Source organism: Phodopus roborovskii, unplaced genomic scaffold, assembly GCF_943737965.1.
Source record: "Phodopus roborovskii unplaced genomic scaffold, PHOROB, whole genome shotgun sequence".
Lineage (NCBI taxonomy): Eukaryota > Metazoa > Chordata > Mammalia > Rodentia > Cricetidae > Phodopus > Phodopus roborovskii.
In genome coordinates, this window is record NW_026126603.1 from 4,364,427 (window position 1) to 4,384,211 (window position 19,785).

The following is a 19,785-nucleotide window of genomic DNA, read 5'->3' on the forward strand; positions in this document are numbered from 1 at the left end:
CCTTTCTCAATTGTAAAGTGAATACAGCAACCCTGCCATGCTTCATAAAACTGTAGAGAATACAATTAATAAAAGGTGTGGCAGAACCTCCTACATTATTCAATCCTGTGACAACTGTAAAAACAGAGAAAGATATTTGTTGCTGCTGAGAAAGCCAGTCTCATCAGGACAAAACAGAGTCTATCCAAAATAGCAAACATTTTCCTCACACACTTACAGGTGTCAATGCTACCACCTTCACAAACCAGTGAGCATCTGCCTATTACACCCCTACAGAATAGAGCAAGTGAGACATACTTATCTTCTGTGGTTCATCAAATGATGCCCCTTTAACAGCAAGTGTCCTAAACATAATAATGACATGATCAAATGGGAGATGTTATTCTGTAAATATGTTTCTCTTATTGGTTAATAAATAAAGCCCTGTTGGCCAACAGGAAAGCAAGACAGGCAGGACTAGGAGACAAGGAGGTTTAGAGGAAAGGTAGGAGAGAGATTCAACATTTAGACCTAGAGGGCAGAACTCTGGGCCCTCTCTCCAGTAAGATAAGACCATGTGGAAATGCTTAGATTGATAGAAATGGGTTAATATTTAAGACAGAGCTAGCCAATACGAAACACTAATAACATGCCAACAGCATTATATCTAATATAGTGTCTCTGTGTTATTTGGGACTGGTGCAGCCATGGGACCAGGAAGGTGAAAAACATACTCGTAATAATAATTAATGGTAGTATACTTGTGGGTGAACAGGAATAGATCATGCTTCTCAGTGTGTTGAGCTACAACACTAAGGAACTCTCAGAGTGACTTCAATATCTCATGATCAGAGGACATTTTCCTTTTGTTATGTGGCCTTTTAACAGTTGAACTTGAGCTCCCTGTTCTGTTTAGCAAGGTTTTCCACAGCAATAGAACTGGATAGACGAAGAATGTCTTTGCTAAGGGAGGTCTTGTGTGTGTAACCAGCGCAGGATTCTGTAAGTCAAATCCAACTGCATGGATAATCATTTTTTTTTTATGCTAAGGTGAGAAGGTGAGGAGATGGATGATCACTCCTGCCCACACAGACCAACTTCCATTTTTCCTATTTTACCCAGCAACTACAGAGAAAGGATTTGCCTGTTGGGAGTAGTTGAAGACAGGAACAAAAGTGGAGTTTGCAAAACCCAGTTAAAGAAGGAACACAGCTTTGAAGGTACTTCTGATGGCCCACCAGCTGACTACTGCAACAGGGCAAGGTACATCTCCAAAATAAAAAGGGAAGCACTGAGTGAGTGATGACATGAAATGTGTATCTTATCACTCTTCTACAGCCCTTCCAACTTGAAGTAGCCTCTTACTTAGCAAGCTGAGACACCCATATCCCCAATTTATCAAGACAGCACCAAGTGTTAATTAACATTCACAGACTGCTCTTTTTTGACCTACCTGACCTACTTAATAAAGACAGTCTTTAGTTCTCCCTGTCCTGCTCTCTCAAGGCTATTTCCTCTTTTCTGGAGATGTGTGATGCAAAATGGGAGGGGAAATGATTATATAAATTGTTATAAAAGTTTGAAAACAGGATGTCTCACCTTTCTGGGTTGATGAGAAGAGAAATCGTAATTAAAGAGAGACTGACTATTCATATTAAAAAGAAGAGGGATTTAGAGTATAAAACTATATAAAAGGTCAAATTCTAAATTATCACCAATCTCTCCTGTGAATTATTTTCATTTACTTATTTTTCTTTTACATGTATGGTTGTTACCCTGCATATTGTCTATGTATGATGGACAGGCCTGGTGCCCTCGGAGGCCAGACCACAGCATTGGACTTCCCAGCAACTTGAGTTACAGATGCTTTGCAAGTGACGTGGGGGTATTGGGAAGACCTCTGGAAAGAAACAGTGTCCAAGTCATCTCGCTAACATCCCTGCCTTGATTTTAAATTAGAACTTGAAATTAAATTTTAGTCAATCTCAACAGATGTTCTGTTTGTTGGATATAACATCAAATGAAACTGAGCCATTAGAGAAACAAGAATCCAGGTCAAATCTAGACACTTAAATTCTAAATTAAATTCTAAATGTATATCTTTAAAATTAAGACAATAGTGTTAACCTACTTCTTACTATAAGACCAAAAAAAAAAAAAAAAAAAAAAAAGCAACAATACCTTTATGGCAATTTTCTTATAAACTTTTATGGATATTCCAAAAAAAAGGTAATTATTTTTGAAAATATATCAAAGAATTGGAAATCACTTGAAACAGTAATTAAAGTTAATACAGGTGTGAAGGAGTGCATACAAGAAAGAGAAATAAAGGTATTAATAGAAAGAATGTTGTAAATTTGTTTCAAATGATAAATAGAATTCACAATCCCTATAACTGGAAGGATCAGGGACTTGTTAGAACCCTGCAGAAACATAATTCCCTGAGAATTTCAGAATGCACAACAACCATTATCCTCCCCATCTCTCTAGCTTTCCTAAGTGGAATGTGACATCTTTTTTGTCATAGAAACTGACAGTGGAAATATTAACTTCCTTTCCCTAGAGAGATAATGGGGGAATGCACTTTGAAGTACAAAGTGTATGAATGCTAATTACCCTCCTTTGGCTGACAATGAAATGTTAAGTGTTCCAAGCAGCTGAGACTTATCTAAGTGGGCTTTCAACTGAATTCTTGTCTTTTTATCCTAAGCCATTTCATGCTGGCTGAAGAGGCTAGGGTACTGGGAGACCATCCAAACTCAATGCTTGGCAGAATGTGAAATACATGATAGGACTTCTTAAGTTTGGAAACCCAGTAAAAAGTAAAGAAGAAGAGATAGGATGATGGAAGGTCAGACATCTCCTCGCAAAGACAACAGAAGGCAGACATCTCTCTGTAGGGATGACAGAAGGTCAAAGCAGCAAAGGGAAAAGCAGGAACGTAACAAGCTGTGAACACAGTAAAGCAACACTGGGGATGCGGGCATCGGTTCAGTTTTTGGTTGGCTGGGCTGGTGGCTATTTGATTGCCTGATAATGTGATTACTTTTACTTTTTGCAGTGTTGTTTGTGCTTCTTGCTTCTAACCAATCTATAATTTAATGACAACTAAGTATCTTTACTTCTGATTTTATGCACATTGAGAAAATACAGATTGAATGCTATTTTATAGCACATTGGATTTTTAGTGTTGTGTGTGGGGGAGGGGTATATGTGGAGCAAGCACACAACCTATAGGAGTCACTTCTCTCCTTTACCATGGAGGTTCTAGAGATCAGACTCAGTTGACCATGTTTGGTGGCTTTTCCTTTCAAGAATGTCCCTGAGGTGTTCAGGATGTGAGCTGAGAACAAATCCCCAGTTACAAATACAGCAAATATAAAAGCATTATCTCCAGCCTATAGCTATAAATGCATAGATATCTGAGTCTGTCTTTTAAGTTCTGACTATAAGGTTCTAGATAGCACTGGTAGTTGGTTTAAAAATGAAGAAAACACCCAGCTTCAAGTCATCAATGTGTAGCTGAATCCCTGTTGTCCTTTATCTAGATGTGTGGATCTAACAGAACCCAAGGTGGAAACCAAGTCCTTCCTAATAAATAATAAGTCTGACCTACGTCAGTATTTCTTAAAAGATGTCCTGACGAGCACTTATTTTGCAATATGCTAATGGTATATTAAATGTGTTCATTGTCCTATGTAGCATGAATAATAAAAACCTACAGACAGATATTGGGATTCAAGCTGAAGATCATAAAAGCAAAGCAGTCAGCCAGTAGCTCTTACCTATACCAAGCTGAAAGGGAAATCTTGTTTTCCCTGTGACTGGAAACTGAATTTCACATGAGATTCATTTGCCTGTTCCCTATATACCTTTCGGGGATTAAAGGTGTGAACTCTGTTATTCCTTTAGACTGATTCACTCTCATGTAGCCCAGGGTGGCCTTGAACTCATAACAATCCATTTACCTCTGTCTCCTGATTCCTGGGATTAAAGATGTATGCCACCACTGCCCAGCTGCCATGGCTGTGGATAGCTTTGCATTCTGATTCCCAGGCAAGTTTTATTAAATCATAAACAATATTTCACCACCATTCCCCCAAAATAACCTTTAACCATGAGTTTATTTAGAAATGTTCCATGGAGTATTAGCTATTGCTGAAATCTGAAGATTCACAGAGTTCATGTGCTTCTGCCTTGGGGGCTAAGGGACATGGGCTGCTAGAACATGGTATTCTTATATTTATTATAGGATCATTGGTTGCAGTATATCCTGTCTGACTTACATGCCCTCCATGACTTAAACCTGACTTCAGGGTAATCTCTCATACACCTGCTGGCCTCTTTTCAGTGCCTCCTTGGAGGCACTGAAAAGCAAGTAAATACAAAATATTTTTGTATTTGTGTTTGGGAAAGAGATACTACCAGGGAGATGAGTCTACTCTGGTTTCAATTGCTCACAGCCAAACCCTGGACAAGATATCTCCAAAGCCCCATATATGCGTGGTATTCTCTTAAAATGCTCTAGTTAGCACCAAGAAGGAGCAATTATATATAACTGGTTCAAGAAAATCTAGTATTACTATAAGTGTGTGGGCGGAATAGGTAGTAATTTACATATTCACTTTGGAATCTGGAAAATAGTCAATCACTATGAGAAAGACTCTTTGCTAATCAGAAAGTATCTATTTTGTTACAGATCTCTGTGGTGCTGTGGTGTCTTCTCTCTCTCTCTCTCTCTCTCTCTCTCTCTCTCTCTCTCTCTCTCTGTGTGTGTGTGTGTGTGTGTGTGTGTGTGTGTTCACACTCCATAGTATAACTGCCTCACTTCATTTCCCTATTCCATAAACATGGGTTATTTCCAGAGCCTGATGAAATGTGGTGACCAGACTCAGGATTACATCAGTTTCTGAGGTTGAAAAGCATAGCCGAAAATCTGTGGCAGCAGCACATTGAAGTGAATGTCTGTGGTGACCCTGATGTGGCATCATAGCACATTTGGCTGGTTAATGTACAGTACCTCACAGGTGAGGTGCCCATTTGTGGTAGAACAGTGGCAGTACTTGTGTCTCAGGTAAGCAAGCTATCACTTGTCACTATCAATTCCACTATATAGCTCTGTCTGAGACAGAGCTCATAGTATTATCAGTAACTGAAGAACTTGCCCATTTAAGTAGTCACAGTCTTTATGACATTCCATTCAGCTCTTTAATGAATGGGTGACTCTATGGCATTGAATAGTATGTGAGGACAACAGTGTGGGTTGCTGAAGAAGCTTTACAAATCTAAGACTGATTGCTTTCTCCTTATAGGATGGGTCACATCAGCCTCCTGATAGACAGTACTCTCAGGAATACTTATAGCATCCCTCATAGGTAGACTTTCCTGGGAATTCAGTGCTGACTTATCACCTCTAAGCTCTGCTCTTTTCATTCTTTTGAGGAACAAAGTCCATTAATTCTATTCAGGAAAGTATTATCACATATTTATTTTTCAAAACAATATATTATTTGGATTTATGAAAAATAATGTCCCATCTTTAAATAGCCAGCTAGATATTAAGTGGTTGGGTGGCAATATTAAAATATGCAAATGATTGTGGACTGGAGATATGGGTGATTTGGGAAAGTTCTTCCCTCCAAAGCATGATGACATGAGTCAGATCCTCATAACCTATGTACAAAAAGCTGAGTGAAGTAGTGCTCAATTGTAACTCCACTAGCTAGCACTAGTTAGGTAGAGACATGTGGAACCCTTGGAGCTGGCTAATCATCAGCTCCAGCCTATGCTCTCTCAAAATCACTCAGAGAGGGAAACCAAGATTATTCTCTGGCTTTTATACTCATTTATACACATGTAAACTTGTACAGAGATGAACACACTCACACACACACACATGCACACACACACACACACACACACACACACACTACATTATCTATACTAGGAGTGAGTTGTTTCTGTCTATGACATGAGGCATGATAAAATTCAACTTAAGTTCATCTAAGTTGTATTAAATGTAAGCATCACTTTCCTTCTATCAGGTCCTTTTATCTCAATGTGGTAATTTTACTTTATAAATTTTATATCATTGTTGGTTGTCCTGAGAAAAGACTTGATACATATAATCTATGTTTTGTTGAGAATAAAGGTCAACTGACACAGTAAAAATAGAAAATGCTGAGGCGTTTGAGAACAGCTAATTGGTTTCTTGGGTTCTCTCAAAGTATAAAAGAAAAAAGAAAGTGAAAACTGAATACAAGGTAAAAGTTCAATGACAGAGAATATTTCGGCTTAAGTAAACTACAGTATTTTATGGTAGAACTGAACCGAATTCTTAATATGCATGCACAGCTTTTGCAAAAAAAAAAAATCTACAAAGTATATGCTTGATTTAACATGGAGGCTAATGCCTTTTATCCCAATACTCAGATGACTGAGGCAGGAAGGTCACTGAGTTCAGGGTTACCATCAAATATCTAAGGGAAACCTATATTAAGACAATATAAGAAAATAAAAATATATATTTTATCAATTATGATTGGTACTGTGATTGATTTAAAGATGGTGAATTCGATATGAATCTTTGCTTCCGAGATTTCTTCCTGCAAAGCCACTGGACAACAGTAGGGACCCAATACCTGTGAGAAATAACTTCAAATCACACTACAGCCTCATACAACATCACCTACATACAGAATATAATGCTTAATGACCTAGCACTGGCCTAATTCTTGGAGTCGTCACACTGCCAGGTTCAGGGACTTCACACAGACATGGATGGTCTCTTTCTAGAAGCCAGAATATTGTTTTTCTTCCACTTAGGGATCATTTATTATGCCTCATGGGGAGATGGAGTCTTTGGATCACTCTATGGGCTTTACTTTGGCTTTCTGGTGGTAGCAAGAGTCCCATTGTCTCCTTCACTACAACTTCTCAGGAAGACCATGTCCTTAGATCAAACCTACCACATTGACCTTTTTATCTGTCTTTATACAGGTTCACACATGCTGCAGTAGTTTGAATGTAATTGGCCCCTGTAATTTCATAGGGAGTGATACAATTAGGAGGTGTAGCTTTTTGGAGTAGGTATGATCTTATTGGAGGAAGTGTGTCACTCTGAGGATGGGCCTGAGATTTCCTGTGCTCACAATACCATCCAGTGTGTCCAGTCTACTTTCTGCTGCCTACAAGGGTAGGACTCTCAGATACTCCAGTACCACATCTGCCTGCAATCTGCCATGCTCCCCATCATGATAATAATAGACTCAACCCCTGAAACTATAAACGAGCCATCTCAATGAATTGTTTCCTTTATTAAAGTTGCTGTGGTCATGGTGTCTCTCCATGGCAATAGAAACACTAAATAAGACACCAGATACTTTGACAAATGAAAGGGAACAAAAGATAAAACTATGCTCTTAATTACTTTTATTGCTTTGAGCCTGCCTTTTCTCTTAGTGTGCATTGTTGTGCTTCCAAAGCATGTGCCTCTTACTCTGTCTTCTTCCATATACCATATGTATTCTCATCTTATTCTCACTTTAAGAGCTTATGAGGGACTTTTGTTTTACACATTTTATTCAAAAGTATTCCATGAAATGTTGCCATTGACTACCCAAGTCTAATTGCTTCTTCTCACTCCCTATTATTAATAAATGTACTGTTGTCTTTGTTCCCATCCCCTGGTTGACAATTCTGTCACTTTCTTTTTTGACTCCACTCCAAGTAACTTCTCCATCTCCATCTTGATGGGCTATGTCTTCAGTCTTTGCATATACAGATCTTTTCCTCATTTTGTATGGGGACTATATATAAAAATAGTCATATAATTTATCTGAAATTATTTATGAAACATTAGTTTCATATTTTATTACTTCATTTTTGTCAAGGGGGGAGTTATGTAGGATACTTCATTTTTCTAAGTGCAGAATTGAATGCTTTAACCATGTATAGCCACATATGTCAGAAACCATACAGGAAAAAGTAAAGCAACAATAGCAAAACCATAGAGCTAAGTTATTCAGGAAAAATCCATCACCCCAAAACCACTCTCTTCTGAAAAGTGATTTGGATGTAATGTAGATTATTCCTTGATTACACTGACTCATTAGATTGCATGGTACCCAGGCACAGACCTACTCATCTTCATCTTCTCTAGTGATTGATGCAGAGTTTTATAAATAATATCATTTCTGTGACTGTCTGCTAAATTGAATGTGAGAATTTCAGCAAAATTGCATATGTATGATGAAACATATGATAATATTATACTTATTCTTGTTGTAAAACTGAGATTTTCTACAACAAAGTGTTTTATATGCAATTTTATTGATATAAGGGCAGAAATACTATATATGACAAGGAACTTATGTGTTTTAGTAATAGTTTAGAACAGCTAAAACAAGTGTCTTCCCTATTTTTCCTTTTTAGCTTTTAATGCTGCACAGCCTACCCTTATTGTTTGAAAAAAGAAGTCCATATATGGTGAATTTCTAGTAAACATGGGTGTTAATACCTTTGACTGCATTTTGGGTAAAGGAAAAATATTTGAAAATGAATATTAGGAAAAAAGCTATAACTTTGGGTGGAATAACTAGCAATCAGTCCTTCCTCCTTTAAGGAGGGGAGAAAACTTCTCTGGTCCCTTATACTAAGCTCTTGAATACAGACATGACATCATAGTGACTTTGAAACCTGAAGCTATCTGTGCTAGTGTGTTAGAGAAGAGCCCTTTCCTTGACTTTATTCTGAATTCAAAAGTTAAGTCTTAATAATTTAGGGAGGCAGGGACAGGAACAGCAACAGGCCCTGTGCTAGGATTAGAGGGAGCATAGTGCTATCCCTGCCTGCTGGAACTGCCCCAGCTGATCAAAAGTGCAGGAGACTATCAAAGGAAGGGCCTGAGGGGAAATAGCTCCTGAAGATTTACAATGGCCTTGGTGTCAGGATAGAAACAAACATCTGAAAACTGCAACACTGTACAAAGAAACCCAGAAGGAAGAACCCACAACAGCACTCTGGAGACATCTATCAATGCCCTGAGGATCCTGTTGTTATTTCTGATACATATTAGCTGCTTCAGTCCAACATTTTGTAAAGACTGACAGGAGAATGACTACTCACTGTGGAGAGTGCCCTGTCCACTAAGGCTCCTTCCCCTTCCAATCATGACCTTTTTTTTTTTTTTCCAGCTGAGGGAAAATAAGATTATAGGATCCTACATGAACTTAGTTATTCCAAGGGCATTGAGGTTTTCAAACAAATTAGCTGATACTTCCCAAGACTGTATTAAGCATCTCAGACATGATCAAGGCTGATGGGCCACTTTAATTATACAGCTCACTCCCACTTATTAACACCTAAAGGCTAAATGCTCAGTAACATTCAGAAAAGATACTAAAGAAAACCATTTTTATAGATTACTGAATTGAGACTATCCACTGAGCCTATATAGGCCATGGAATTAGTGAATACTTGGGGAAGATTATACTTGCTCACAAATTTTCCTATATGAGTAAAAGAAAAAATAAAAACTATCAAATGCTAAATAAAAACATAGCCTAGGGAAGATCCATCATAGCCTTGATGTGACAAAAATAGAGGCTATCCATTAAGATATAGATAGAAATTTTTCTGGCTTTTGTAATGTGGCAGTTTTAGGTTCTCCTCCAAGATCCATGAGGACTTTTACAGAGAAGTATAAGTCATCTCTCATCAAGGATGTGGGTCCTTGCAGTAGACAGAGACCACTGCAGAAACTCAACTGATCAAAACAGAGAACAAGTAACTTGATAATCAGCCCCAAGTTAAACACGCACAACAACTTCTTTAGCAAAAGGATAATGGGGGAAGAGGGGAAAAGAAACAGAAAGTTTGCTCTGAGATTTAGTCTTATAGAAATACCAGAGAAAATACACCCACAAAATCTCATCAACATGGCTATCTAAGCAAGACCTGAACAAGGACACGAGTAGACATGCTGCCTCAGTCCATCAGAAAGAATTTCAGGAAACTCAGGAATGTTGAGTCTTCCCCAGAAGAGGCCCCAAGTTTGTTATCTAATACCAAGTGATCAGCTCCAAAATCATAAACATACAAATAACCTTATACAGACTGATCAGTTAATTTAATATATTTCATATTTACTATACATTAAGGTACATATATAGTATATATAATAGTACAATATATATGCTTGTGTGTGTTAATGTGTGTATTTATTTAACAACAATTAAAAAAATTAAGGCCATGTTTTGACAGACATGAGTGTATGAAAAGGTCTATATCGCGGTAAATAAGGGTCTAATAAAAGGAAAGGGAAGACAGAAATGATATTCAAAGAATAAAAATATTAAAAAGCTATTCTGGATCTTTTGTTTTTCCATATAAAGTCACTTAAGAAAGTGTTCAACATCCTTACCCATCAGGGAAATGTAAATCAAACAACTCTGAGATACCATCATACTACTGTCAGAATGGCTAACATCAAAACACCAAAGACAGTTTATGCTGGAGAGGACGTAGAAAAGGGGCACACTCCTTCACCACTGGTGGGAGTGCACTCATACAGCCACTTTGGAAATCAATATGGTGGTTCCTGAGGAAAATGGGAATAAGTCTACCTCAAGATCCAGTAATTCCACTCTTAGGCATATACCCAAAAGATGCACATTCTTACAACAAGGATATCTGTTCATAGTAGCATTATTTGTAAACCCAGCACCTGGAAGCAACCTAAATGTCTGTCAACTGAAGAATGGATGTAGAAAATGTGGTACATTTACACAATGGAGTACTCAGAGGAAAAAGCAAGGGAATCTTCAAATTCACAGGCAAATGGAAGGAACTAGAAGAAACCATCCTGAGTGAGGTAACCCAGTCACAAAAAGACAAACACAGTATGTACTCACTCATATAGGGATTTTAGACATAGAGCAAAGGAGTATAATCCACACCACCAGAAAATCTAGAAAACAAGGAGGACACTAAGAGAGACATACATGGTTGCCTGGAGAAGGGGAAAAGGACAAGAGGGGAGTGGGAGTTAGGAGGAAGAGGACAGGAGATATGGGCATGAGGGAGTGGGAAGATTGAGGCAGGGAAAGAATAGAGGAGAGCAAGAAAAGAGATACCATAATAGAGGGAGTCATATATTTTTAAGAGAAATCTGACACTAGTGAAATGTCCAGGGATCTACAAGGACGACCCCAACTAACAATCTAAGCAATAGTGGAGAGGCTACCTTAAATGCCCTTCCCTGATAATTATAATGAGATTGATGACTTCCTGATGTGCCATCTTAGAGCCTTCATCCAGTAGCTGATGGAAGCAGAAGCAGACACCCACAGCTAAACACTCAGACAAACTCCTGGAATCCATTTGCAGACAGGGAGGAATAATGAGCAAAGGTGTCAAGACAAGGCTGGAGAAATCCATAGAAACTGCTGACCTTAATAAGGGGGAGCTCATAGACTCCAGTCTGATAGCTCAGAAACCAGTATAATACTAACCCAGAATCTCTGAATGTAGTGTTAGTTGGGAGGACTAGACAGTCTCTGGGGCCTTTGGTAGTGGATCAGTATTTATCCCTAGTCTACAAATGAACTTTGGGAGCCCATTCCACACTGGGGGAGGATACTCTCTCAGCCTAGACACATGGGGCAGAGCCTAGGCCCTGCTGATGGGAGATGTCATTCTGCAAATGTTTCTCATACTGGCTAATGAATAAGGCACTATTTTCCAATAGAAAAGCAAGATAGACAGGACTAGGAGACAAGGAGAATTCAAGGAAGTAGTAAGGAGGAGTCAGCATGTAGAGACTGGAGAGAATAGAGGCTGGCTCCACTCTCCAGTAAGATGAAACCAGGTGGAAATACTTAGATTAATAAAAATGGGTTAATATTTAAGATAGAGCTAGCTGATAAGAAACAAGTACCTGGCCAACAGCATTATATCAAATACAGAGTCTCTGTGTGTTATTTGGGGCTGGCGTGGCGGTGACACCAGACCGGCAGGAAAAGCCTACTCCTAACACCCTGCTCCAAATTTTATTACAACTTCAAAGACTCCCCATGGAATGCCTCACCCTCCCTGGGAGCAGAAAGGGGATGGGGTAGACATTGGGGGAATAGAGGAGGATGGGAAGGTGAGGGAATTGGGATTGACATGTAAAACAAGCTTATTTCAAATTTAAATTAAAAAAATATAAAATTAAAAATTAAAAAGCTATCATAGTTTCAATGAATAATAAATTTAATACATTTATTTTTATATAACCATTTTTCAAGTTTCTAAAGACAATTGGTTATATTATCAGCTTTTCTACTCATGGAATTTCTATCCATGAATTCAACTGTCCTTACTATCTATCTGTACACATATCCATGGATCTTTAAAGCAATACTAATTAAGTTCTCAAAAGACCTCAATATTCTGCTGCCTCAATATTCTTTAGAGAGCCCATGCATCAGACACAGACCAAAAAACAATTTGCTTATAGCTTAATAATAACTCTACTTTGATTGTGGTTTTGGTGAAAATTTAACATTTCACACATGTTAAACTTGTGTCCTGTCAGTACACATATCTGAACAGAATTATGCTAGAGATAGATTGTCATTGCTTGAATCCAAATACTAAGAGCTAAAGTGGAAGAGAGAGCAATGAAGATGAATAGTAGAGAAAATATTTTCAAAGTTTAAAATGTCTATCATCTTAGATGTTTAAAATTTGCACATAAAACAATAAATTTGTTCCTTAATTTATAAAACTCATCATTACACTGGAGAACATGTATTTTTCCTGCTTTTCTCTTAATATTTATAAACCACATCTCATATGTCTAAAAGATTAAAATAAAATCAGCCTGATATTTTAAGTGTTAAGGAATTACATGAAGATATTTTGTACTCAATTGGGATTTCTAATCCTAACTACCATATTTCTAAATTTTGGCATTTTCTACTGGTACTACATTTAGTGTCCCAGCACAAACATCAGGTACATTGAGGATAGCAACCAAAGTAAGGACACAGGCTTTGTGCATCTCCCTTTGGCAAGCAGTTCTTTTCTTCACAAAATGTTAAAATCTCTCCCACTCTCTACTTCATGCTGCTTTAGTCATAGCCATTGTATCCAGCCTCCCCTTAAGACTGTTAATAAAAAGTGATAATGTTTTCTACAGCTCATATACTTACAATCAGGAGGCATCTTTTCCATAAATATTGAATAATATTCTTGAACAAGTTCAAAATTTTCTTGATTAATACTTTCTTGCAAAGAAACATCTCCAAACCTGAAAATAGAAAATAAGACACGCAAACAAAACCCAAAAATAAATAAAAGAAAGAAAGAAACGCAACAAAAAACAAAGAAGGAAGTCAGGGGATAATGAATGGCACCCAAAAAAGTAACATGGCAATCTTTTTTCTAACCCTCTCCATGCCTCTTCTATAAGGCCGCATCCCTTCTGTCTCTATACATTCAAAGTCTTCTGTTCATGCTTGCAGAAAGGTCTAGAAGAACATGTCTGGAAGACATCTTGCCTTCTGCCAACTACTTTGTGCACAGATGCATTCCTGAAGTCTCCCAGGGAGGACTTAAACTTGAACACATTCACTCTGGGACTCCAAAGCCTATTAGCTGTGTATAGTACTCCTCAGGCTCCTTCACAAAGCTTGTTTCTCTTTTCCACTGCATCTGCCTTCTCTTTGAGTGTGTCCCAGTGTCACAAATAGATATTTTTCTCTGTCCAAATATACACATATATAGTTTTTCCTAGGTGTCAACTTAACTCTCAGTATAGATTTACTATTTTTTCTAAACCACAAACTGAAATTATTTTTCTTCTATTGATTATTTCTAAACCTGCTTGCAGTTTCTACCACAAATTCGGAGTTGAAATCTAAGTAGCACTCAGATTCCCTCATTCTCCCACTAAATCCATCACTCACCGAAGTTTTCAAATTACCAGATGTAATTCCTCTCAGTCCTCTGAAGACATGTTAGTGATATACCTCCAGCCCCACTTTTCCCTCCCACCTATCATTTAACATTTTCCTAGAATATTATTTCAATCAGCAAATGGTTATTCATATAAGTTGTGTATCAGTCAGCCCACTGTGCAGTACGTCAAGTCACCAAACTTACTGTTTCTCATCTTTCTATAAAAACTAAATCCAACCCCGTTTGTTGTACCATCTTACCTCTATATAATGCATGAGAAGACACTTACAGGATACAGTTACACCATCCTCCCTTATCTAAGCATCATAATGCTTATGAGACTTTTTCCATGTTATCTTCCTCTGAGTATACTGTCTTACCTTCTAGGCCAGTTTGATGAATCCCTATCCATACTTCAAAGCCAGTGAAAGGCAACTTTCCCTACAACAGTGGTTCTCAATCTTCCTAATGCTGTGGCCCTTTAACTAAGTTCCTCTTGTTGTGGTGAGCCCAACCATAAACTTATTTTGTTGCTACTTCATAACTGTAATTTTGCTAATATAAATATTTGATATGTGACCCCAGAGGAATTACAACACACAGGCTGAGAACCACCTCCCTACAGGAAACAGAATCACATTCCTTCTTAACTACTTTTATGTCTTCAGCATTTTTGATTATCTCATGGCCCAAATTTCATGTGATATTTGCTGACATACTTCATCTAAAGGATGAGAGTCCTTTCTTTCAATGGCAAAGCAGTACCTGACAGAACCCATATTCTACATCTATACAAAAATTTTATCTGAAGAACAGGAATACGGTATCCAGAAAACACACAGGAGTGTTTACGTAGGGTTCTCTGACTTGGCCAGATACCATAAGCACCTGGATGACTGTTGAACTAAAGTTTTTGTATTCTCACAAAACTCATGTGTGGAAACTATATCTTCCTGTGTGTCTATATTTACTGGTGTGACCTCCAAGGATGATATGAGGATGAATTCTGAGCCCACAGGATTAGTGTCCTTATGATACGTGATATCAAAGATCACTACCTTTCTCTTCCACATGTGTAAAGTAAAGGTCACGTGAGCATAGAGAAAAAAAGCTAAAGAAAAAGTGCTGTCACAACAAACCAATGCCCTGGAACTGGCTCATGTATTTCCCAGCCTCTTAACTCTGAGGAATTAACTTTAGTATTTAAGCTGTCTAGTCTTCTATCTTTATGCTAGTCAAAGCTGGTTTATACAATTATCCTTTATTATCAAGAATGGTCACATAAAATAATATATATTTATTATCTTGGATATATATTAAACAAAATATTAAAGGATTTGTGCAATATATATCACATGTAAGAGTTGTCTGGATAGACCAAAATTCAAAATCACAAAAGAACAGAGGGGAGTGATTTGTTGATGTCAGAGTGCCAAGCAAACTGACTTTCCTACTTCACTTGGCAATGTACCCTATTCTGTATTTTTTTTTTCAGTTTCTCAAATCCTATTATGCTTATGCATTTTCTAGATAATTAAAATATACATTTCTAATTTACAAGGGAGATAGAAGAAAGGAGAATGATTTCAAAAAATCAAGTGACCTATAGTTCAGTTACAACCACACAGATGATTAAATCTAGTCTAGTCCAGAGGCTACTTGCTCCTTAAAAATCCTAACTAGATCTTTTAAAGGCTATGAATTTCAGTCTGTGCCTGCCCTATAAGTCACACACATAGGCCATGTTCATACTTTGCCATTGTCATCAATATATTTCTCAAGGTTTTGACACATTTGAAGGCACAATTCCTTTTTATAAGAAGTAACTAGTAACTACCTAGTATATTAATTGAAAGGAAAATGCTCTACACATATATGTCTAAATTCTACAAGCAGAAAAAGGGCATGTCAAAGAAGCAGTGAACACCATCCTTCTCATGAGGCTTACCTCTCAGCAAGAGTCTGCTGCTCATTGATTCCAACATTAAACAGAACTGGATACACGTGAAGCAACTGGCCTTCTTTAATCTGCAGAGGGAGTGACTCAAACACTGAAGCTGGAAGCTTGACCTCCACCACATAGTGTTCACTGCAGACAGCAAAGAACAGAGGTAGGAAATGCTACTTGGAATTTACTATATGTTGTTTGTGCTCCATTTGGAGGAAAACAGGTTGGAATTCAACACTGTCTTAGGCTTTTGAAGGTAAAATAGTTTAATAACAGAATATGTAGCCTTTGACATTTGTGATTCTTTTGAAAATTTTGCAGAAAACAGAAACATTTTTCATTGGAAAATTCCATTAAAAAACACTATTGATCATAGATTCATGTTGTGGAATAGAATATTTATTTAACTATGTAAAGATGTGTTGCATTTTTGTTGCAGAATAGTTTTTTAATATTAAAATAGGGCAATTTATTCAAGACATTGAATATGGTCTGTTGATTCTCTCTTGAAACAAATGAGCTATAACACACAAGCTGATACTTTTTTCTTCTTAAAGAGCATGAGGGGTGGCTGGGAGTGGGGGGTAGAGGACAGAAGGGGAGGGGAGTTTTGATGGTGCTTAACAGAAAGTGGAAAATGCTGAAAAAGGACCATGTCTGGCTGTACATCTGACACAGGCAATAAAAACTGCACAAGCCAGAATTCAAAACTTCAGTGAGCTGTGCAACAAACATTTATGCATTTGACAAGAAACAGAATGGGAAGGAAGAACGAAAGGTTTGAAAAGGGAAAAGCAACAAGGAACAAAGCAGAGCCTTACATGTGACAAGGTGCACTTCACTTGGCTCCATGATCTATTTCATAAGTCAGACAGAACAAAAGTATAGTCCTATGGTTTTGAGTGGGGTAAGGGGCCCTTCGGTCCTCTACAGGCAGCATCCTGGATATGCTGGGAATGATGTGGTTACTTCAAACTCAAGGAAAAATACCTGTAAAGGCTGCTATGTCACTCCACTGCTATCAAGGTTGAATTTGGTCACAAGACTTTAACCATTCCTCACAATATTTTAGGAGTTATAAACAATGTTAGGTAACAGCATTATACATGGGCCACCCTTCACCACAAAATATAATGCACCTGCCCTGTGACATCAGTGCAAATGATGCCGTCCAAATGCTGGCTGCTTCAGGAACAGCTATAGAATGAGTTGTTTTATGGGGATGGACTTCAGGGATGTGGGTTGCATTCTTCTGCTTGGTCCCCTCATGGCCGGCACTAAATTCCTATCCATGTTTCCCTGCAAGGCCAGGGAATTAAATGTTCTTTATGTTTGTTCGTGTGCATATCGAACCTTTTTGTCCTAGTCACACAGTCATTGACTCCAAAATAATTCTTATGTGGCTTAGATTCATTGGGGGTATAGCCTGTACACCCAGAGTTTGTCTGATGAACCCCTTATATGCCATTTACCCATCACCATTGTACAGCAATGTGGAACTTGTCAAATGAAAGCCATATTCTTACAACAGGCTGATTTTTACCAGTTCATCTTCTATAGACATGAACAGAATTTTATTTGGGGAACAAAGATGGGAATTAGCTGGACTTTCAAAACTGTATTCCAAAGCTAAAGCAGCTTCAGGTCAGAAAACATCATATGCACTTATGCAGAGACACCTGCACAACCGAATTCTTCACAAAACTCAGGCTTTCTTTGCTAAGTGTTTAGGTGCCAGAGTCCAAACACACCATTCAACTCAGTAACACAACTCTTGGATTTTGAGGGCTCAAATAATGTACACATCAAAATGGAGGCCCATTCACAATTCAAGTCCTTGGTCTTAACATTTGTCTTCTGTACAGGAAGCACCTTACTGTCCCTGCTGGCTGATTTCTGGCTCCACATATGGATACTTCCCTCTAAACACTTACCTAAGCTACAGACTGGACCCTATGTTGCAGAATAGTTATCTGTGTAAAGATGTGTTGCAATGTTGGTGCTTCATTTCACTATGTAAAGGTGTGTTGCTTTTGTTTGTGTTTCATTTTTTTTCCTATGCAGAGATGTGCTACTGTTTCACCTTGCCTGCCTAAGATTCCTGATTTGTCTAATAGAAAGCCACATAGCCAATAGCTAGGCAGAAGATGGATAGGAAGGGCTGGTGGGCAGAGAGGAAAGGGGAGCCAGATAGCCCACTGGGGGGGGGTCACCAAGCAGACATGGAGGAAGCAAGAAGGCAGGGTAGGCAGTACATAGAAGCCTTGGGGTAACACATAGATTAATAGAAACACGTAAAATTAATTTTAAAAAGTTAATGAGACAAGCCTGATTTATGGCTGAACATTAATAATTAATAAGTCTGTGTTTTGATGTAGTAGCTGGTAAGTGGCCCAAAGAATGTCTGATATAGTTTCACATTTGTTTTCTTGTGATGGCTGAGAAAACTGGGTGCACCATGTCACCTGAAGCCAGCGATACTGGCTGCACCATCCATACGTGAAAATTGTAATTTTCTCTGTTTGCTTTCTCTTGGATCATTTCTAATAGACTGATGTTTATTTAAACTCTTTCAAGAATGTTAAGACATGAGTGAAACAGTTCATATTTAAAAATCATCTATGTTGCAGAAAGTGTTGGCAATGTATATTAGTAAGTCACCTTTTTGTGTATCAGTACACCATGTCACATTTGTCCTTGTATTGATGAGTGGACAGATAGGTTATGCAGATTAAATGTGACCAGTCTGCTTCCTGCCTACCAGGCCTCCCTTGTGTTGATGAAAAATCTCCTCTCTGGAACTGTAAGACAAAATAAGCCTACTCTTTCCTTTTCCATGTAAATGGCCTTTGTAGGGATATTTTATAGCCATGATAAAGTAATACACACACACACACACACACACACACACACACACACACACACACACACACACACTATAAGGTGCTGGTAATGGAACCCAGGCCCGGTTTTCTCTGGGCTGAGAATCAAATCAAGGTCTCAGAGCTTAGTGTGAAAGTAATTCTACTAACTAAGCCTCCTTCCCAGACAAGACAGCTGTTGAGGTGACTCTTTGCAGAGAGGATGTGCCTACATGCAGGAGTTTGTCCTTCTGTGAATCCTGCACTTCACTGACAAGTTCTGAAAATAAATGCAGCTGGAGGAATGTCCTCAACCACAACATCCTTCTCCTCACTTGCACAAATGTCCTGGTAAACTTCTCCAGGAATTGTGAGAGAAGTTATCACTTTGTCACTTTGTCATATTTGGTAATAAACATAAAAATAATATGCAGAGCTGTGCTATTTTCCAGGTGTGTTTGTGAACAATTTTTATTCAATTTTTCTCCAATGAATGGCAAAGGATGCATTAATACCCAGATGAGGCATCTACTTTTATAGAACTCACTTTTCTTTATGTGCCAGAGTTATCTTTCAACTACACATGAGGAACTGGCTGTTTTATATATGCCTTTAACACATGATTCTAACTAACTGTTGTATGTTTTATTTGCCTTTTCTTCATATTTCTTTAACCCGTGCTTATGTTGTAATCTGAGACTGCTTCAGAATTCAAGTCTTTTATATAATATTTAGATGTGCTAACACCAGATCAATTAAATCTGGGTGACTTCTGATTGAAACAACTTATTATATGGTATAATTCTTCTATTAAGAGTCTCTTTTGCACTCCATCATTTTTTTTATTATTTCTGGAACTTTGCCTGTTATATTCTGACCTTAGAAGCTATTTATTTAAAAACGTTCTCGGAAATCTCACAATCTGAAAGTGAATTGTCAAAAATAATTAAGAAAAATGGTGGAGTATGCACCCGACATAAGAATATATCCTTTCTTACTTGTTGCTGCTTTTAACTGAATTTAATTTAAAGTCATCTCAAGAATTATGAA

The 19,785-nt window shown here is 37.9% G+C and overlaps 1 protein-coding gene across 3 annotated transcripts in view; it reads right to left on the minus strand.

The window, feature by feature from the left end:
* Inpp4b (inositol polyphosphate-4-phosphatase type II B) overlaps window positions 1-19,785 on the minus strand; it is a 330,540-nt gene that overhangs the window by 60,626 nt on the left and 250,129 nt on the right. For all 3 annotated transcript variants that reach the window (XM_051205838.1, XM_051205837.1, XM_051205839.1), the window contains 2 exons: window positions 15,875-16,015; window positions 13,179-13,276 (listed from right to left, as the gene is read on the minus strand). In XM_051205838.1, the coding sequence (XP_051061795.1) occupies window positions 13,179-13,276; window positions 15,875-16,015 (239 nt within the window). The remainder of the gene's footprint in view (window positions 1-13,178; window positions 13,277-15,874; window positions 16,016-19,785) is intronic.